We start from the raw sequence: 22,744 nt of genomic DNA on the forward strand, positions 1-22,744 counted from the left end.
ATTTAACCCCAAATATTTAAATTTATTTCAATCTTATACAGCTTGTGAGGACAGATTTATCCAACACCAGCTGTTCTCATATTTAAAAGCTGTGCCACAAAGATAAAATTAGAATCAAGTTAGGATCATATTTCTCTGCAAGAATTCTGGTCTATGTCCCACTGATGCCCTGAGCCACAACTGACAAACCAAATAACAGCATTATGGTTGTTTTTCTTGAACAATTCCTAAGCAGCCACAGTGTGGTAGAAACTGCATATATTACAAAAAAAAAAAAAAAAGTATGTGCCCTAAACATATAGAATTACACCCATGAGTACAAACTTATTTCCAAGATGACTTCTCACCCAAATGGGAGGAAAGTATGTACTGTTTCAACAGAGCAGGGAATGAGGGAAGTCAACGATCACAACTACCACCACCATTTTATTCTGGAGCTTTCCATTATAGGAATTTTCCAAATATGCATGAGACTCAAATTAGACTGAAGTCTGGATAAGGTACAACTGTTCATTAAATCAAACAGTAAAGACCAGATGTCATCATCTCAGTGTTAGACGTTTGGTATGACAATGTATTCTGTAAAAAAGTAATAAAAAGGAAAAAATAATCTCAAGATTCTAAAAAAGATTATTTGTTTAATATTCACCTTGACTAAAATCTAATTGTAAAAGCATAGCAATGTAAAAAAATACATTGCTAATGTTCTCCGTTCAGTTTAGAAGATCATTATTTCTCAACAGACGTTTTACAAGAGAAAAAAGCAAAAGCGATTGATAAATGCACAAAACATGTACAACCTCATTTATGATTAAAGAAATACAAGTCTATGAAATAATGAGATAACCACATTAAGAGGGATTAAAATGAAGTTCTTTTCTTTCTTTTTTTAAATAGGATTTTTTTTTTTAAGATTTTATTCATTTGACACAGAGAGAGCACAAGCAAGGAAAGCAGCAGGCAGAGGGAAAAGGAGAAGCAGGGAGCTTTGATGCAGGGAGCCCAATGCAGGGCTTGATGCAGGGCTTGTTCCCAGGACCCTGGGATCATGACCCAAGCCAAAGGCAGCCACTTAACTTTCAGGTGCCCCAGGAAGTTATTTTCAAATAACTATTGAGAATGCACTATTTCACAAAGGGGCAAGTAGGCCATAACTATTAACATGTAAAATGTGCCTTATTTCCCCCTTATAATTCCACTGCTAGAGTTATACTTACAAGAAGATACAAAGGTGTATTTATAAAGATGCTCACTTAAGTATTGTTTTTAATAATTCCCATATTCTTCAACAGTAAACAGATAAAGAAAACTATTACAAATTACATAAAAAATTCTATGTAGAAACTTAGAAGAATAAATTCGATTCAGAAAAGCAAGGTATAATATATATAGGATGGTTGTATTTATGAAATAATAAAATAATATAAATAATAAAATAATAAAATTATATACAGAGCTGTACATGTATAAAATTATACATCTGGAAGGATATTAAGAAACTGTTAATAGAAATTGGAGCCTGGAAAGGACCAACTTGTACTTTATACCTTCTGTATGCTCTGAATTGTTGGAATTTTTGCCTTAAACATATGCTACTAGTGTTTTTTAGAATCTTCTAGCAAAAGAAAAAAATCCCTTGGCATTCATAGGTTCATTTCAATTTTCTGGAAAATTATTTGCATGGAACATCCCAAGTCCCCTAAAGGTACTTTATAAATCAAAAGAATTAAATTATACTCAGAGTAGTTTGTAACACTGACTATATTCCACTGTATTCTGATTCTCTAAAAACTGGTAATTCCTGAAGTTTGGTAGAATTGGCCAGAATTCCATTCATTTACTATGACAGATAACAAAAAGGAAACTATTGCATATCTCTCTTTAATTTTGAAAATAGATTTGACCTGGGGTGCCTGGGTGGCTCAGCAGTTGAGTGAGCCTTTGGCTCAGGTCCTGAGATTGAGTCCCGCACATCGGGCTCCCTGCAAGGAGCCTGCTTCTCCCTCTGCCTCCCTCTCTGTGTCTCTCATGAATAAATAAATAAAATCTTAAAAAAAAAAAAAAAGTAAGTAGATTTGACCTTCCAGGATACATTTCTTCATAACTTGGTATCATTTCAATGATTTAAAAAGACTTAATGCTATATGATCTAATGTGGGAAGAATATTAAGTATGACAATACTCTGAGAACATTAAATTCCTCCAAGACATTCATAAAAAAGACCTCTGTAGCAACCATCAGTTGTTCTCTGTATTTACAGGTCTGATTGTGCTTTTTGTTTCTTTTTCTTTAGATCTATTCGTGAGTGGAATCATACGGTATTTGTCCTTTCCAGTCTAACTTATTTAATTTCGTGTAATACTCTTTAGGTCTATCCTAAAGTTGTCTCAAATGGGACAATCTCATCCTTTTTGAAGGCCGTGTAATATTCGTGTGTGTGTGTGTGTACGTGTGTATCACATTTTCCTTACCCATTCATCTATCGAGAGATACTTAGGTTGCTTCCATGTCTTGGCTAAATAATGCTGCAATAAACATAGGGATACATAAATCTTTTAAAGTTAGTGTTTTCACTTTCCCTAGGTAAACACCCAATACTGGAATTATTCGATCATATGGTATTCTTATTTTTAATCTTTGGAGGAACCTCTATATTGTTTTCCACAATGGCTGTACCAATTTACATTTCTTTTTTTTTTTAATTTAAATTCAATTTGCCAACATATACTATAACATACAGTCCAATTTACACTTCTACCAAAAGAGCATGAAGGCTCCTTTTTCTCCACATCCTCACCAACATTTGTTGTTTCTTGTCTTTTGGATTTGAGCCATTCTAACAGGTATGAGGTGATGGTTGCCAGAGGGAACAGTGGTAAGAGGCTGCGCAAAATAAGTGAAGGAAAAAGGGAGATATAGGCCTCTAGTTATGGACGAGGAAGTGATGGGAATAAAAGGCGGAGGATAAGGAATACAGTCGGTGATACTGTAATAGCGATGTAACAGGACAGATGGCAGCTACACTTGTGGTGAACATAACAATGTGTAAGCTTGTCAAATCACTAAGCTGTACACCTAAAACTAATGTAACATGTCAACCATACTAAATGGAAGGAAGGAAGGAAGGAAGGAAGGAAGGAAGGAAGGAAGGAAGGAAGGAAGAAAAAGAAGGGGATCCCTGGGTGGCGCAGTGGTTTGGCGCCTGCCTTTGGCCCAGGGTGCGATCCTGGAGACCGGGAACGAATCCCACGTTGGGCTCCCAGTGCATGGAGCCTGCTTCTCCCTCTTCCTGTCTCTGTCTCTCTCTCTCTCTCTCTGTGACTATCATAAATAAATAAAAAAAAAAATTAAAAGAAAAAGAAAAAGAAAGGGGAAGGGGAGGGGGAGGAAGAGAGGGAGGGGGAGGGAAAGGGAAAGGGAAAGGGAAAGGAAAGGAAAAGAAAACCTCTGACCTTAGGTTGAAGAATCCAAGGACCTAAGACTAAGTAAATGACAAGCAAGCATGTTCTGATATGGGAAAGTACTCTGTATGTTACTAAATGGAAAAGAAATTTAGATTCGTAGAATATCAGTGTATTCATTGGGACTACTATCTCACCTGATCTCACCATACCTCAGGCTGGAGAGAACTACTCCAATTATCTGCATTTTGGCATACTACACAGAAAAGCCTTCCACAGATGTAGGCTGAGGTGGTGATTTTAATTTCCTTCTCTTCATGGATTCTTCATGATATTACTTTTGAGGACTTTAAGTGTGTGCATGTGTTATTTTTTTAAGAGACCTCAGCTGTATGACATGTATAATTTATATCATGGATGGTAAATTAACATGCCTGATCTTCGTCTACTTTATTTCCTGCTTTATTCCTTATCTTATTTTAAATAATAAATCAAATCCTGTGAACTCATCACTCCACCCAGGAACTGGAAAAATGCCAATAACTGACAATATCTATGGGCTCCTCCCCCTAAACCTAACCCCTATTGGCCTTCTGTCTATTGTAACCACAATTCTTTATTTTGCATTTATCATGTCCTTGTTTTTTTAAATAGTCCTATCAAGTATAGATTATGTTAACTGTCTTATGTTAAAATGCCCAGAATTAGGGGGCACCTGGGTGGCTCAGTCAATTAAGCGGCTGCCTTTGGCTCAGGTCATGATCCCAGGGTCCTAGGATTGAGCCACACATCAATGGGGCTGCTGGTACTCCTCCTGCTTGTGCGCTCTGTCAAATAAATAAATAAAATCCTTAAAAGTAATAATAATAAAATAAAATGCCATTATTAAACAGGATGAATTCCTTCATTCAGCTATTAGCATTACAATGATGTTGACGAAGGGCAGGACCCTGCATCACACACTCTGGGAAATACAGATACCTGAGAGAGCAAAGCACTGAACCTGGCCCTCAATATATTTTGGTTGAATTGGATCTAGCAAAAAGATTTACCAAGCACACAGTTTATGACTGCGTCTTTAAATAAACAAGGGGGCGACTTCCCTGACTCTGGCCACCTCTCCGAGTCATGGAACCTCGCCCAGGAGCGCTCCCCATTAAAGCACTCTCCAACCTAAATAAATAAATAAATAAATAAACAAACAAACAAACAAACAAACAAACAAACAAGGGACTGGTGGGGATCTCTTGGAATCTGGGCAGACTAAAGAGATTTGTGGTCTAAACAACTCCCCCTGCCACCCCCACCCCTGACCCAGGGCCACTCTTTAAAACAAGTAGCTTCCTGGTTGCCAGCCCCCTCCTCTCTCTCTTTCCTGCCACTTCTCACTTGGTATTAAGGGCCAGAAGTTGAGTCTCTGCTCTTTATAGTTTATATGAAACTTCTACCCCATGTGTCCTATACATGATGACAGATAAATCTCCCTTAAGTACAGGTCCTGTCATGTCATTCTATACCCAGTACAGAACTCACGGTGATTCCGTAACACATAGATCATCTAAACCCTTACCGTGACGCTCAAGGCCCTTTGAGATCTGATCCTAACCAATCTTTCCAACCTTCTCTCTCCTGTCAAACAGACTTGCTATGCCCTATGCATGCCTCACATTCTAACCAATGTTAAGACTCTGCTCGTGCTATTTATCAAAGTCTGTTTTATCTGGGATCTTGTGAGAAATGAAGGAACTCAGGCCCCAACCCACATTTAGTGAATCAGAATCTGCTTTTCAACAAGATTCTTGGGAGTTGCAAATCAATATTGGATTGTGTGAACTGCTGTCAAATGAGCAAATGCTTTTCCATGGTGCTTACACCGTTATTATTTACCTCCTACAAAACACATGAGTAACTAGAAAGCAAGAGGCTATCCAAATGACATACCTATGGTAGGCTGCTGAACCCTCAGAAGCAAAGGAATATACTAATATACTAAGTGGTTGGCTAATTTGGTTCCAGTTCTACAGCCTAAAAGGTAACTAAACTTACCATCCTTCTCTTTACGGTCTGACAAGTCAGAGCAAACACAGACATCACACCCACACAAGCATACATAGGCATGGATACACAGTCTTTTTATGGAGAGGATCCTTAACAGAAAAAAAAAAAAAAAAAAAAAAAAAAAAACCTGTAAAAGAGAGTGAGGTTCAAGTCTGATAGAACTATCCAAACTATTTTTGGGTCAGCTAGACAAAGCGCTCTAAGTTCCTTTAAACTCAAACTGAGGGCCTAGATTTACTTGATGGGCTCTAAGGTCATTTTGGACTCTAATATTTAAGGATTCTCCGACTTAAAGGGCATCACTTGTGCACTGTCCCAAAAGTGACTGTAGGGACCTGGGACAGCCCTAAGATTAAGTCTGAAGCTGCAAAGCCTGCCTTCCTCTCTTAGTTCTCTCTAAATCCTAGCTTTTCTGCAACCTTCCTGAAAAGCTCCCACTCTGCACATGTATCTGCTATTATGACCCCCTCCCCCACCTTCCTGGCACATAAAACGGCCCTTTGCCTCCATGAGCTTGTCACTGTCACACTTCTCTCCCCTAGTCTGTGCTTAGCTTCTCAATCTTTCACACAGTTCAACACTGCCAATGTGGCAATGAGCTAAATTAAACTGTGCTAAAAGAAGAAAGTGAGGAGAGAAAGATGTCCTGCTAACCTGTCCTCATCATCCTCTTCTCCTTCCAGTGTATAATTCTTTAGGAACTTTCTGAAGAGAAGTGAAATGGTGTATCATTACATCATACTCTATAGTGAAAGAGTGCGAGCTAGTGAGAATCTGCCCTTCGGATCTGTTAAATATTTTCATTCACTGAACACATTCTCAGTTCTGCCTCTGCCAAGGTCCTGGACATGGGTCTTGGGGGCTTTGACCCAAAGTTATTTCACATCTCAAAAATGCAATCAATCGCCACATGTCTCTGTCACATTTTGCAAACAGCTTTTTGTACACTGTCCAGCTCAATTTATTTCACCACCACATATATTTTTCTTATATGTCTAAACAAGAAACAGAAACCACTATCAGAGTTAAGTTTTTGACTCGCTGTCCAGTGTATGAGAAGATTATTAATGAACATTTCTGTTCATATCCTTATAAGGTCCCTCCTGAGCCCAAGAGCTAGTTATAAAGTTGAACTTCAGGCTTTCCTTTAGAACCTGGGTAACCTTTCCTCTGATTTCCCAAGAAATACACAGGTCAAGGAAATATATTTCTTATAAGAAAGGTTAAGAGCTCTTAACCTCCATCCATAGGGATGGACTATGTGGATTTTATTCCTGGCTCCACCACTTACTAGCTATGTGACTCTGGGCAATTTGTGTGACCTCTATAAGCTTATGTTTCCTCATTTGTAAAATGAAAATAATAGTATCTCTACATCTTGGGGTTTTGCGAAGATTCAACGACACAATGCATATAAAGTGGTTAATACAGTGTCTGGGTATTAATCTCATTCTAGAATTGTTAAAAATCAACACTCAGGGAGGACTGTAAGTCATCTTTTTTTTTAATTTGCAAAGCCTGCTTAATGCTACAGATTCTCCTCTCTAGGACTCTTCTAGTTACATATAACTCTAGCACATGCTGCTGTCCATGTGGTAGGTAACCTGACTCCCAGCTAATGACAGTCTTAGCTGTCCTGTGCACAGTATTTCTCTTGGCAATGACTCTGTATGTGTGCAGGGCAGACAGAAATGGAACAGTCACCGTTAAAAATCAAGCATGATCTTTTAACATAAAAACTCAAACACTCAAGCCAGTGGCATCAAAAAGGACAAATATCCTCTGCTTTTGGTTAAACATCAAAGGAAATGAAAGTTTTAAGGTTAAATATCATTCTTTTCTGAACTTAGCGGGATGTGAAAGAGATTAGGAGGGATCTCCTCTACCTCTCTACCTCCAAGACTTGCCAAATGGCTTACCTGCTTCAGACTGCCACCACCAGAGAGGGTGTCATGTGGGCTAAAGTAACCATTCTTACTGCTTAAAGACAAAAGAAGGGGTAGAATACCTCCAACGGAGAAATTGGTGTCTTTGTCTGAACCACTCTGTCAGATATACATAAAATATATAGTTTTATAATATATACAATATACATAAAATATCAGTTTTGATGTGAGCTTGAGGATGTGATAGCTTTCAAAGGTTCAATCTAAAGGAAGAAAACACTAACTACAAGAAAGGGTTGTGGCGAGCAAGCCAGTGACAGAGGTGGGGAGAGCTTACAAAATATAAACTTTCATTAATTTGGCAGTTGTGCCAAAAGTTGGAATGAAGGTGGTTTATTGCTTCCGAGGCAGTTAACTCTAGGCAACTCTTCTCCTGACATCTCTCATCAGCACAGTCATGACTGATGCTGAAAAATGAGGCCAGGAAGTATTAAAGATTATTTTCTTAGAATCTAGGTCTCTGCCACCACTGTTCCTTTGCCACAGGGCTGGTTCAAGTTCATTATTTTATGCTCAGGTAAGAAAAAAAAATCTACTGAACTCAATCTTGAGCTAAATCCAAGTTTTCTTTTTTTTTCTTTTTTTTTTTTTTTTTAAAGATTTACTTATTTATGATAGACACAGAGAGAGAGAGAGAGAGAGGCAGAGACACAGGCAGAGGGAGAAGCAGGCTCCATGCTGGGAGCCCGACGCGGGACTCGATCCCGGGACTCCAGGATCGCGCCCTGGGCCAAAGGCAAGCGCCAAACCACTGAGTCACCCAGGGATCCCCTAAATCCAAGTTTTCTAACAAAGCAAAGTAAAAAGTGGCTTGCCACATAATTCAAACCAAACATTTGTTTATCTTGGTATCTGAGCCCTAAGACCTGAATTTTTTTATAAGAATTACATAAATTGGGTCTTTGGCAACTAGTTCCTGTAATGCCACAGCTGAAGGTCCAAGAAATCACAACAGAACAAAGTAAAAGAAGTTTTCCTTCAAAAGAGAAAGGTTATTATTGGGACACCTGCTCTTAGAGCCCTAAGCCTTAGGGTGAGAAATCTGACAACCCCAGGGCCACTGTGGTACGAAAAACCCAAACCACATGAAGAGGCCCTGAAGAATGAGATACCATGTGGAGAGAGAAAAACAAAGACAGAAAGATGGACACCAAGCAGCATCAACCTGCCAGACTTGTTAGTAAGGAAACCATCTTGGAAAAAAAGTACCTTCTAGGCCCATCTGCTCCAGTTGACAATACTCAAATCAGAAAGGAACTACCCACCTAATGCTTTCCAAATCCCTGACCTAAAATAGCAAGTCACAGGAGAAACACCACACATCCCAAAAGAACTCCTTAGCAAGAGTTTCAAGAGATGTCTCAGTTTTTTCAAGCCCACAAAGATCTTAGCATCAGGGAGAGGAAGTAGTGACATTTTTAATCATGACCATTATATCTTTTGATGGGAGAAGCATTCTGAGAAAGGCCACGTACAATGTGGACCTGACAACCAAAAAAACAGTACAGTAAGGTTGAGATACACAGATATTCAAACAGAAATCTGTATGCTACTTACAATGTAGCAGTTATCTTTTAAAATACCTTTGTAGATGAATGGATAAAGAGACACAAACAAATCACACACAATGGAATATTACACAGCCATTAAAAAGGATGAGATCTTGCCATTTTTGACACCATGGATCGCCCTACAGGGTATTATGCAAAGTGAAATAAGTGAGACTGAGAAAGACAAATATTGTATGATTTCACTGATAACACAAATAACACAAAATGACTCAAATGAATATAAATAAACAAAAAAGCAGAGTCAGACCTACAAATACTGAGAAATAACAGCTGCCAGAAGGAAGGAGGGTGAGGAAATAAGCAAAATGGATGAAGGGGAGTGGAATATACAGGCTTTCAGTTACAAAATAATTAAGTCATGGAAATTAAAAGCACAGCACAGGATATACAGTTGATGATATTGTAATAACATCATATGGTAACAGATAGTAGCTACATTTGTGATGAAATTAGTATATTAGAGATGTTATATAAAGGAATCCCTACATTGTACACCTGAAATTAATGTAACATCGTATGTCAACTATGTCCAAATAACAGTGAGTATTTTACTCTAACATGGAAAGACATGACTGATACACTCCTTGATACAGATACTCTGCTTGGCACAGTGTGAAAGCAAGAAATCTGACCAATTCTGGGGAAGACCCAAAACATTAAGTATGATCAGGTAAAATTTCTAGTCATCTGGAAAGCAATAGCCTATCCTTCATATTATTTTAACATGTTGAAAATAAAAACAGGTTATTTGGGATCCCTGGGTGGCGCAGTGGTTTGGCGCCTGCCTTTGACCCAGGGCGCGATCCTGGAGACCCGGGATCGAATCCCACGTCGGGCTCCCAGTGCATGCAGCCTGCTTCTCCCTCTGCCTGTGTCTCTGCCTCTCTCTCTCTCTCTCTGTGTGTGACTATCATAAATAAAATAAAAAAATAAAAATAAAAATAAAAATAAAATAAAATAAAATAAATAAAAACAGGTTATTTCTTTTTTCTGAAAAGCAAGGGAAAAAGAATGACAGAGCCAAACATGAAAGTAGTATGGTAAAGCACAAAGACATAATAAAAATAAAAACCCACTATCGCCAGAAAATGGTCTAGAAAAAACAGGGAAGAAATGATACAGTGCATTTGTAAAACTTCCTATATACTAAAACTTCCTTAAGAACTTTTTGAAAACATCATCAAAATACTCAATTGGGGCAACTGGGTTGGGCATCTGACTCTTGGTTTCAACTCAGGTCATGATCTCAGGGTGGTGAAATCCAGCCCTAAGTCAGGCTCCATGCTGGGTGTGGATCCTGCTGGAGATATTCTCTCTCTCTACCTACCCCCTATCAGCTTGTATGCATATTCATCCTCTCCAAAAACAAAACAAAACAAAACAAAAAAACCCTCAATGGATGTCAAATATCATCTTCTCTTAAAACCTAAGTATGTTCACAAGTCAAATTCATTCATTTTTAAAGGGACTGATACTGGTGGGCCATATTTCAAAAAGTGACAGAAATCATCACACATACGTACAACTCATCACCTCCTTTCTGACTGGCCTCATGTACTTCTTTCATCAACTGTTTTTTTTCCTCCTCTTGCTCTGTTAGGTATAATGTGAAAATAATGTCTTCCACAGTATCTGGTGCTTTGTAGACAATGCACATTAATTAGCTTTCTGTGAACATAGGTTATTTAGTACAGCATTTGTTATCAAGCAAAAGATAAATATTTAAAATAAACACTAAGTCATAAAATAGGCAAACAAAAGAAAGCATATTGTAACAACATAGTAAACTTCTCATCAAGTCAAATAAGTAACACTTAGTAAAGATACACCAACTTTAGCTTCTTATGTGAATTTTACTAAGTTTTCTTTCATGTGACATTAAAACATGTGAGGGATGCCTGGGTGGTTCAGTCAGTTAAGAATCAGACTCTTGATTTTGGCTCAGGTCATGACCTCAGGGTTGTGAGATCGAGACCTATGTTGGGCTCTACACTTGGCATGGAGCCTGCTTGAGATTCTCTCTTCCTTTGCCCCCTCTCCACAACTCACATACACATGCAAGCTCTCTCTCAAACAAAAAATAACAAAAATAAAACATTTTATGTTGCTAATCTGCCTTATATCACACTTCTCTTTGCCCAAATTTTGCCTGATGCAGCTTCTATCAGATTCTTAGCTGTTCACTTTTAAATAACTCTAACATTCTACTTTTCAAACCATTGAACCTACATTATATCCATGAAGCTAGTAGAACACTGCAGATATCCTAGCTATCCAGGCAATGTTATAAGGGCATCAGCATTGTTCATTTGTGTGATCTCTATGTATCTTGTAATCTTTCCAAGGTAAGACTGCCAAGGTCTTGGACTCTTCATTTGGCGGAGTCTAATTCTGTTCTCTTTACAAAGAGCTAGGGTTACACTCAGCAAAGGTTACCATTTACGTGAGCCATGAAGCCTGCTAGCATAACTCATCATGAAAGTAAAATCCCTAGCTATTTTTTCTCTCAAGGACATCCCGAGTGCTACCTAAAATCAAGAAGGAACACTTCAGGACAGGTCACATGTAGGGAGGGCCCACACATACTGAGAATCCACATTTTCACTCTAATATTTTGGAGGGTGGCATTATTTCACAGCAGCCAAATAAAGGGTTGTTGGTTTTCTTTTTTCCTCTGAAAACCTCCTTTTCTATCCCCCAGAGGAAAATACATGAGAACTGAATGTAAAGACTACAGTAGCTTTAGCAAGAGAAGTCAATATTTTAAAATGAACTCTGTTTTAGAAATTCATCCTTTTCTGGAAGTGGTTCTCATGTTCAGTTTTGTTTTACCACTGAACCAAATGAGTTCTGAAAGGTTTGCTTTCATAATAACATTTTAAACTGTTTAAGTAGTTTCTAAGGCTCAGTTCATCTTTCAAATCTCAGGGTTTGAGAGCAGCCTAAACTCTGATCACTTCTGCTTTTAGGTCCAATGTTTATCTTTCTTTCTCTTATCCTCTGATGTGACTTCATCTGCTCTGGTAATTACAAAAATCAGAGATTTTTAAAGCACAATCAGATTCTGAGAATTTAAAAATATTTAAAAAGAGCTAACAGACTTAGAAGAAACCTTAGGGACCATTTCACTTCTCACTTCTTATTAAACATGCAATAACTAGGACCCCAAAGAGTCTTCCCCAAGGCCATATAATGAGTTAACGACTAATCTAGAATCATAATGTAGATTTTTCTCAAGTCCTGAATTAGTGCTCTCTCTCTCTCCCAAACTACCTGGCCTCTCTATATTTTCATCCTTTTCTTTTCTTTTCTTTTTTATTTATTCATGATAGACAGAGAGAGAGAGAGAGGCAGAGACACAGGCAGAGGGAGAAGCAGGCTCCATTCAGGGAGCCCAACGCGGGACTCGATCCCGGGACTCCAGGATCGCGCCCTGGGCCAAAGGCAGGCGCTAAACCACTGAGCCATCCAGGGATCCCCTATTTTCATCCTTTTCTATATAATCTTCAGACACAGATTGTCTAATTCATGTTAACCAGTGGTGTATCCCAAAGTAAGTGCTGGGTAGTTCTTGGTTCCATTAGTTATCACCATCTCCTTTCATTGGCTGGAAGATCAGGGACAGGAGAGAAGTCCTGCCAGGTCTCCTCACTCCGTGGATTAAATGACAGTATGGGCTATCTGGTGCCTTGCCCAGGAAGTTCGATTGTTCCTACTTACAACAGGAAGCATCTGGGATTTAGGAGGCCCAGTATTACTGAAATTTCCTTTATAAGGACTGGAGCTTCTCTTTGTTCTCATTAGCCTAGGACATTGGACATGTCAAGGTGGGCAAAAAAAAAAAAAAAAAAACTCAAACTCATGTGCCACCAAAACTATTCTGTTGATATCTTCCAGCTCTCCTTTGAGATGTGCCAAGGGGCTTAGAAGAAACTCTAGCCTCTTGAACCAATTGACCTTATATTTAATTATAAGGTATGTTTCTTCCAAGAAGTCCCAAAAGTTTCATACACACTCTTTCATTTGATCCTTCTCTTCCCATGAGGGAAAGCACTTCATTTTTATCTTCCTACCACAGCCAGAGTGTCCCTGATGTATACAGGGTTTCTCTCTTCAGGGTCTAACACGCCAAGGTTAGAATCTCTAGAAGCCACACAAACATTCTCAGCTCAAGTCTCAGCCAACTCCACTATACTAGGCAACCAGGGATATACACAAAACAGACTAAGTCTCTGACCTCAAGCAGGTTATACACAAAGTAAAAGGACTGTTTGATTACCCACTTAATTCAGAACCATGAATACACTGTACCTAACAGAAGAAAAAAAATCACTGCAGGCTCAACTACTCAGACTAATATCCAGTTTTACATTTATCTGGTAATACAGAATCCATTTGCTAGAAGTGTATATGGATTGCACTAGAAGACAGGAGATTTATATTCTCATCCTGACTCTTGTACCAAGAGACTACATGACGTTTAGCAAATAATCTAACCTCTCTGGCCCTTAGTTTTATTCTTTGAAGATGTCATTAGACAAGATTTCAAAGTCTTTTCTTGGTCTGCAATGATTGGTGATTGGTTAACTCCACCTAAGATGGCTGGTGTGGTATGAGGACTTATATCAGAAGAGGAGGAATCTATTTCAACTGCTTTTATTTGTAGGATGGAGTTGAAGGAAACAGCACAATACAGCACACATCTCCTATGACTAATTAATAGGGAGATTAATAGCATCTCCCTATGCGTTAATCTATGAAATCAATCATCTCCACACCTACTATGTGTTTCAACCCTAGGCAAGATACTTTGAGGATGGGACACATTTGAAAAGATCTTTAATCTTAAGGAACTTCTAAATGAAAATATACAATAATAAATAATGAAAACAAAAGCATATGAAAGAGGTTTTAAGTTCATAAGAAAAGAAAATCAAAGAGAACTAAATTAGAAACTTGTGAGAAAAGGTAGAACTTCATCTGGATCTCTATAGAACCACGATAATAATAATAATAGCAGCTAACCTTTAATAAGCACCTGATAACATGGCACATGGCATGCATTAAGTGCTTCTGTGGGCTATCTCACTTAATCCTCAAAACAACCCCAGAAATAAATACTATTATTGTGCCTATTTTACAGACTGGGAAACGTGACACTTAAAGAGAAGCCTAACATACCTTAAGAGTAAATCTGGACAATCTGAACCCAGAGCATCTCTCACTACTGAATGGCTATGGGATGCTTTCTCCCCATGTGACATAAAGAGATCAGCACAGTGTCTGGCACACAGTTTAATGTTCCCTAAATGTCATTTACTTCCTTTTTCTATCCATCCCCCACCACTATTCACCCCACCACTATTATTTTTTACCCCACCACTATTAACTCACATTCTCAACTCACATACCTACACATCTCTGGTTTCCCAATTTTAACATTCTTCAAAGTTCAACTGAAGGTCCCACTGTGGGCGAGAAGTTTTCCTACACCAGTCGAGCTTCAGTCTCTGTCAGTGATAGCACTTATTTCCAACAGCCTATTGGGTGATGATGTGCTGTCTTGTGATGTCCCTGAATATTATTTAATGTCTACGACATTAATGTTATTAATGTCTTATGACCCTGCTTAGGTAGTTTCTATATTATCGTTATTATTATGCATCTTTTGCACGACTTATCTTTTCATACAGTTTGTGTCAGCTAACTTTAACTCCTTTGTGTTACTCCTGGGGACCTGGCATAGGAGACATCAGGAAGTCGTCTACAGTTCAAAACCTGAAGTGTTTGTGAAGTTTTCATTCATTACAAAAATGATTCAAGTCAAATAAATAAAGCCAACACTTTCAAGTTTGATTCTGCCCTGTTTCGACAGTTTATAGGTATAGATCCTATGATCAGTTTTGGACATAAAGGTAATCTATGCATGTCTGTGATTCCTCTGGCACATGTATACTCACAGAACTGAACTCATCTTCTTCTGAACTACAAGAGAATAATTACCCTTTCAAAAAAGAAAAGGCAGTTCCAGTTCACAGATTTTGTTTTTAAGATTTTATTTATTTATTCATGAGAGACACACAGAGAGAGGCAGAGACACAGGCAGAGGGAGAAGCAGGCTCCATTCAAGGAGCCTGACGTGGGACTCGATCCCGGATCTCCAGGATCAAACCCTGGGCTGCAGGCAGCACGAAACTGCTGAGCCACTGGAGTTGCCCCAGATTTTTTTTTTTAATCTGACAAATTATAAAATACTATATACAGACAGTAGTAAATGTAATGTATTTGCACTTTTTTAAAAGGACTTATTTATTTATTTGAGAGAGAGAGTGTGTGCGGGTGACCACAGTAGAGGGGGAAAAGAAGAGAATGTTCAAGCAGACTCACTGCTGAGCAGGGAATCTGACATGGGGCTCAATCTCATGACCCATGGGATCACAATCTGACAATCTGATCCCAGAGCATTCCTCACTACTGAATGGCTATGGGATGCTTTCTACATAATAATACGTACATTCTGTAGCCACTGTCCACCTTTAGAAATGAAGCATGAAATAGTATTAGCACATCTTTTACATGGCTGAAATTTTAGCCTAAAGCAAATTAAGCACAAAATGGTTATTAAACTTCAAATTAAGGGAGTTTTTATTTTTATTTTTATTTTTTTTTAAAGATTTTATTTATTTATTCATGATAGTCACACAGAGAGAGAGAGAGGCAGAGACACAGGCAGAGGGAGAAGCAGCCTCCACGCAGGGAGCCCGATGTGGGATTCGATCCCGGGTCTCCAGGATCGCGCCCTGGGCCAAAGGCAGGCGCCAAACCGCTGCGCCACCCAGGGATCCCTAAGGGAGTTTTTAAAGACTGAAAAAGCCAGCAAGAATTATGACACTATATATTAAGATTAAAAGGATATTAGATAAATCTAATACAAATGGATGATATCAAACATTGTATGTACAAGATTTTTTTAAGCAGGAAATAATTTTTTCATTAAAGCACTGTAGTATAAAGTCACATTACAGACTAGGTTTTTCTGGAATAAGTACAATTTCAAATATTCTATTTACATAAGCCAACGGCTTTCTGAAAATTATAGTGTTTTGTTATTCAGGCTGGTCTATATAACTTCCAACCTATCTCTTTCACCTGGAAATAACATAGAAGTTCTTTATGGGGTCATGTGATCTAACTATCAATTTAGATAAATAAATCATTAGAGGCATAGTGAGGAAAAAATATCAGGTTACAAATTTAGGAGATCCTGACTCCAAACTCTGTTGAATTACTGGCTATGAGATGAACACCAGACTTTCAAATAGCTAACAGTAAATATAACCAATACTAAGATTTCCAGTATCTCCGAGGAAAAACTAAGCTAGTAGCACAGAAACATAATTATATGGGTTTTTTAAATATTTTATTTATTTATTTGAGAGAGATTGTGTGTGTGTGTGGAGGCACCTGAGTGAGGGAGAGAAGGAGAGATAAAACCTCAAGCAGACTCCATACTGAGCAGGGAGCCTAACATGGGACTCAATCTTACAACCCTGAGATCATGACCTGAGCAGAAACCAAGAGTTGGAAGCTTAACTGACTGAGCCGCCCAAGTGCCCCCTGATTATTCTCGATACTCAGAATTGAGATAGATTTCTCTACTGAGTACTTATATAGAGATAATATGAACATTGACAATATCCTTCATTGCAGCAATCTGTCAACAGATTTCCTATTATAACAAATATGCTGGGGCGCCTGGGTGGCTCAGTTAGGTATCTGCCTTCAGCTTGGGTCATGATCCCAGGGTCCTGAGATTGAGCCCCATGTCAGGCTCTCCACTCGGCAAGGAGTCTGCTTCTCCCTCTCTCTCTCTGTGAAATAAATAAAATTTAAAAAATAAATATACTGAAGACGTCAGACCAAAACAAATTCACAAGACAACAATATCTGCCCTATAAAATGCTGCTTTGGGGAACTAAATACCTGTTCTGGGTGCAACTACTATAGCTCTGTAAAGGTAAACATCTGGATTTTTAAAATTAGGAATATTAAAGTAGTCCCATGTTTAGTCAAGAATTCAGACAGCTGAGTGAAGTAAGTCAGTCGGAGAAGGACAAATATTATATGTTCTCATTCATTTGGGGAATATAAATAATAGTGAAAGGGAATATAAGGGAAGGGAGAAGAAATGTGTGGGAAATATCAGAAAGGGAGACAGAACGTAAAGACTGCTAACTCTGGGAAACGAACTAGGGGTGGTAGAAGGGGAGGAGGGCGGGGGGTGGGAGTGAATGGGTGACGGGCACTGGGGGTTATTCTGTATGTTAGTAAATTGAACACCAATAAAAAATAAATTAAAAAAAAAAGAATTCAGACATTCTGGATTGATCTGCTGCCTGTAACTAACTAATTTGCTAGTTGTACTGTGCATACAATACAAGTGGAACCACGGTTTATTAAATTACAAGGAGATCCACACAGAATTTTCTTTTTTCTCTTTCTTAGAAGGGAAGTGGGAAGAAAACATTTCTCTAATTGTGCTTGGAATATGCTACAGAAATGTCAGAGTAAGTATAGAACATGCATGTGAATGTGCATTTGTTGTCATACGAATATACAGGAAATTCTACTTTAAAAAAATAACCAAAAAAACCCCTAAAATTTCCCAAATTTTAAAGTGATTATTTGCCTTATATATTATTTCTTCTGCATAATTTGTGTTTAGTAACAGCTCACTGATTATCAGACTAAGACATATAAAATTTAAAGCAAAACTATTAAGAACTATAATCCACTAGCTGTTCAAAAAGAAAAAAATGGAAATTATTATGCAAATCAAAAAAATAAGGACTATAAGTAAAAATGTGATACATGCCAAATGAATACAGTGAGGCATTTCTATCAAAGCTGCCTCTAATCTTTCACCGGACTGTGTTTGGTTTTGTTTCCACAATAGGATAAAGAAGAAAACCACTAGAGTTTCTTTGACCATCGGTTCCCTGGTTAATGAAACCTCCAACATCAGATCAAGTTACTCTACCTTAGTTCAACCATTGTGTATTGACTCCCAAAGGGTATGTTCAGTTTTAAAAAGCCTTCTGAGAGGTCCCAGTAATGGAGACAGAGGCCCAGAGAAAAAGGAATCAATGTAACTTTCTTGAAAAGCATACATGAACAGAGCCTCCAGCTGTATGACCTCAAATAGAATAAGAAAAGAAATTCATTGATCTCAGAAATAACTCCATGGTAGTTCTGTGGGTTGACCATTTGTCTATGTGCCAAACCATAAGACAGTTGGTTTCTAGGAGTTTAGTCCATAACAGAGCATTGCAACTATTCATGGAATGAATTCCCTTTTAATTAAAAAGTGGGGGAGGGGAGATGCTTTTACAGAAACCTAACAGACAAGAGCAACTGTATAAAAATCTAGGGGGAAAATATCTAGTCAGTCAAATTTACAAGTTATTTATGCCTTTTACATACAGTCTCTAAATAACTGCCAAAGTTCATTTCTCAAATTAATTGCTCGGTGTTATATTTCACCATCTCAGCTAATGGAATGATGGAGGACAGGGAGGTAAAAAGGGTGGCACTGGAGCAGATAAGCAAAATGACATTTAAATTAAAAGCATTATCCTTTTCAAAGAGGACACTTGGGGTATGGCTGGTAGCATGCTAAAACTCACTGGGTGCAACTACTACCCACTGGTAGCAGCTAAAACTCACTGGGTGCAACTACTACCAACTACTGATTCGGTTGGCTCATTAGCACGATCCTCCTAGGTCTCAGGGCCTTGGCCGTATGGATGAGAGGGTCTCTTTTTCTTAAACCAGATGCAGAGTCCCTGCAGTAGCCTGTCCGGATCCACCTATGTTGTGGCCCCTGTGTTCACCAAGGTAATCTATCCATCCTGCATGGTGCAGTTAGGATTTTATCAATAAATTGTGGGCATCATCAAAAGGGTGAGAAGGAAAAGGAGAAACTAAAAAGAACCTCAGAAATTATTATTTTATGTATCAGAAAACTGAGTCCCAGAAGGGGTGAAATTACTGTTCAATGTCACAGAGCAACTCAGGGTCTTTCATATACTCTTTAGGCTTTTGCTGTCATCAATCCGTAGCTCTGAAGGGCGATGCTCAGACTGTCCTCCCCATGCAGACATTGCTCTACCTGACTACAAGGTTCATCTGATTCTCCCAACTAGCCATAAGACACTTTTTTGAGGTAGTCAATAAGAAAAGCAATATTTATTTCCTCCTTGGGTAACAGGGCTGGTGGTCACTGTGTCTCACCTGGTAGAATACTCAGAATACTCCCTCTCAGCCAAGTTATAACCTGTAAGGTTATTCTAGATTCTAGAAGACTCTGCAGCTGCAAACAGGAGAGAAGGGAGATCTGAACTTAATTAACAGCCATATTTACCACAAATGCCACCCATTCATCTGTGCTCTGGGAGACCAAACCACCTATTTTTATAGACTTTTATGTAACAATGTAACTTTTCACTCCTTAAAGAAAGTCCTCAGATTATTTACCTGAAGTGAGCTTCAAAACCTCAAAAAAGGCTGAGTATCTTGCCAGCCCTATTTTGCAGATAAAAGTACCTGAGTTCCACAGAGGTTAAGAGTTTCTGAGTTCGTTCCTGTGATTGGCTTCAACCAGCTAGTGGCAGAGTTGAGATACTGGTCCAGTCCTCTAAGTCATGATTCAGGATCTTTAACAAATACAATACTGCCCACACTATCTGACTGATAATGAAGGTTATATCTATGACTGTACGTGTACTCAATGAAGCAAAGGTGAGAGTTTTCAACTACTCTGTTTCGTATTTTGAAAAATGGCCCTTGGGGAAATGAGTAATAACTTTCTCTATGAAGTTAAGTAAAGATAACTTATACATGACTGTAAAGCACACTATAAAGCACTAGAAAATCCCAGCAATTCTTTGTTTTGATTAAAGTACAGAAGGGTTGTCAATAATTTTGGCAAAAAGCCTACTTACTGAAACTGGCATTCCAAATCATTGTATATGGTGAAAGTTTCTTCCATTCTGTGAATTCTGTTTGTTCTTCAGCATCTTCAAGACATTTCTACAACCAGCGGTCAGTTTGTTGCATTTGAATGCCGAGTCCAGGCAACAACCACAGTTCAAATTCACTGGTACAGAGAGAAAGAGCAGATAGCAGACTCTGAGGACTTCCAGATTCTGAGAAGTATTGTGATAAGCTTTTCAATTTGCTTTTTAATTTCAATTAACCCTGAAATCTAATTCATGTTTTAAAGTTTAATAGCTGACTTGTTACAGGCTCAGAAATTTCTATTGTTAAATAATTATGATTTCAAATCTAAAGGATTCCTCAATACAATCAGAAAAGACAGCAGTGTTTCTTTGATGAAACAATAGTTTTAAAAGCTGTGAAAAGACTGGTTTATTTTCGTAAATTAACTATTTTCTTAATGAGTTTTTAACATATAAACAAGAAATGTGAGAATAAACATTTTTTAGAGTAAAACAAATAGTGATGTATAGCTTTCTACTTTATTATTAATGTTACCTAATGTAAATTTAGAGAATAACAAGTATGATGACATACTTCATGCTAAACATGAAGTTCATACTTTATAAGCAACCTTTCATTCAATCTTCATGTCAAAATTTTGAAGTGTGCATTGTTATCTCCAATTTATAAGAAAACTGAAATCAGAACTATTAAATGCCTTACCCACAGTTACAAAGCTAATAAATGCTGTAGCCAGGGTTCAAGCCCAAAATAGTTCTCACCCCAAGTGAAGAAAATGTATTCACTTAAATACTGATAAAGCACAACTGAACTTTTGCACACTACATCCAGGGAAGAAAAACCTCTATTACACAATGTAGTATTAGCATAAAGAAGAAATTTTAAGTCACTCATGCCCACACCACCCAAATTATTAATCTTTTGTATATTTTTCTACAGTAATACTACATCTATAATGTAATATTCACCTGTATTTTAATTAGATTAAAAGAAAACATTTTCTTGGGAAAAAGAGAGCACCACAGGACCAGGGGTTCAGTAATTGGTTCCCATTCAGAGAACAGATAATTTCTTCATGTTAGAGATGAAGAACTAGAGCCCAGAGAAGTAATTTTCATAAAATCACAGAGCAAACAAAGACAAAAATACAGTTTTTCTGGCACCCTGCCAAGTGTTCATTCCATCATGTATTTTTTTCTGGGTTTCCACACAGTTTATAATCTGTGACTCCAGATTACAGTCAATCTTGTATGTGCTTTATTTATTCAAGATTTTTATCATATACACATAGTCCCTTCTCCAAATTAAATTAATTATCAACTTTTAAATTCTCTATTCCCTTGTTTTATTTTTCAGAAGCTTCTTTATCATCCGTTCCCGGTAAGCACAATTTTTCATCTCTTTTTTTTAAGACTGATTGATTTCAGAGAGAGAGAAAGAGAGAGAGTTCAAGCAGGGAAAGTAGGAGAGAGGGAGAGGGAGAAGCAGGCTCCCCACTGAGCGAGGAGCCTGACAGGGCTCGATCCCAAGACCCTGAGATCCCAATCTGAGCTGAAGGCAGACGTTTAACCGACTGAGGCACCCAGGCGTCCCCAATTTTTCAACATCTTGACAATAAATGATTAAGTCGAAATTACCATCAGAAGACTTTGTGTCCTTTAATCACTTTGCCTTCTTGAGTAGTTTTGAGGCTATAACAACTCTTGAGCTGGCACAACAAAAGCAGCAAGATAACTGGGATTTGTCAGTGTATTTATTCATCTATTCATTCACTCAACTTAGTTCAGAGGATACCACATTCCATTCTGGGCACTGAGGAGGTCTTTGCACTCATAGAGCATGTATTCATCCTCTAATCTGGGACTCATGAGCTCTACAGAGAGACAGTAAAGAGGTATGCTGACATCAAACATCCAAGTTGTTGGCTGTCCAAGAAGTAGGTGTAATGCTCATCACAATGTGGCTATTACTATACTAACAAACTATCCTGGCAATGACAATTTTTAGATCGGCTCAGAAAATTTGTCTATAGGACCCTGAACTCACAGTAGTAAGCAGAGGTGTCAGACAGTTGATAGGCACATTGTTGGGATTGTTTTAGGTTGCATTTTTAAGATGTATCTTCAGGAGCTCACTCAAAAATAACAAGTCTAATCAGATGGATTTTTTTTAAATCTCAGAAATACTGAGATTTGTATTTCTAGTACCTACTTTCCTGACATTCATCCACACTATTTGTTAATTTGGGGTCTCCAAATACTCTGGTCAAGTTGAATCTCTTGTCTTGCCAGAGGAAGTCTGCACCTTGATTATCACAGAAGCATTTCCTGAAAATGCTGGGGAATTCAAGTGCGTTGCAGAAAATGAGGCTGGGACTGCAGTCTCCACAGCAAGACTCTTCATTTCCCCAGGTAACTACTTTTCAGGATCTCCTTGCTCCAATTCAGCCAAGAGGAGGAGGAAGATTCTGTTTCTATCTAAGGTACATAATTATATTTTTCAGGAGGAAAAGAAGTGGAGAAATCAGAGAGTTCTCCAACATTACCCATGAGGAAACTTTCTCCAAAACTGGCCTCCTTTCCCTGGAGCAATGATACCCACACAAAGGACAAAAGTCCAGATGATATCCCAATGAACATTACTTCAACTATTACTGAACCAGCCAGTTTCAATGAACATGAGATCCAGGTTCCAAAGGAGGATCTCTGCAATGAAAATTTCCCTGAGCTACAACCACAATGGTAA

At 38.2% G+C, this 22,744-nt stretch overlaps 1 protein-coding gene across 1 annotated transcript in view; it reads left to right on the top strand.

Annotated features, from left to right (window-relative positions):
• Positions 1-22,744, top strand: part of LOC144322156 (palladin-like) — a 34,183-nt gene extending 11,439 nt beyond the window's left edge. Inside the window, exons 6-12 of the mRNA XM_077911814.1 lie at positions 17,483-17,544; positions 17,934-18,051; positions 18,812-18,874; positions 20,053-20,191; positions 21,356-21,379; positions 22,291-22,410; positions 22,503-22,744. Coding sequence (XP_077767940.1) covers positions 17,537-17,544; positions 17,934-18,051; positions 18,812-18,874; positions 20,053-20,191; positions 21,356-21,379; positions 22,291-22,410; positions 22,503-22,744 — 714 coding nt within the window. The 5' untranslated portion in view covers positions 17,483-17,536. The remainder of the gene's footprint in view (positions 1-17,482; positions 17,545-17,933; positions 18,052-18,811; positions 18,875-20,052; positions 20,192-21,355; positions 21,380-22,290; positions 22,411-22,502) is intronic.

This window comes from Canis aureus, chromosome 10 (assembly GCF_053574225.1).
Source record: "Canis aureus isolate CA01 chromosome 10, VMU_Caureus_v.1.0, whole genome shotgun sequence".
In the NCBI taxonomy this organism is placed as follows: domain Eukaryota; kingdom Metazoa; phylum Chordata; class Mammalia; order Carnivora; family Canidae; genus Canis; species Canis aureus.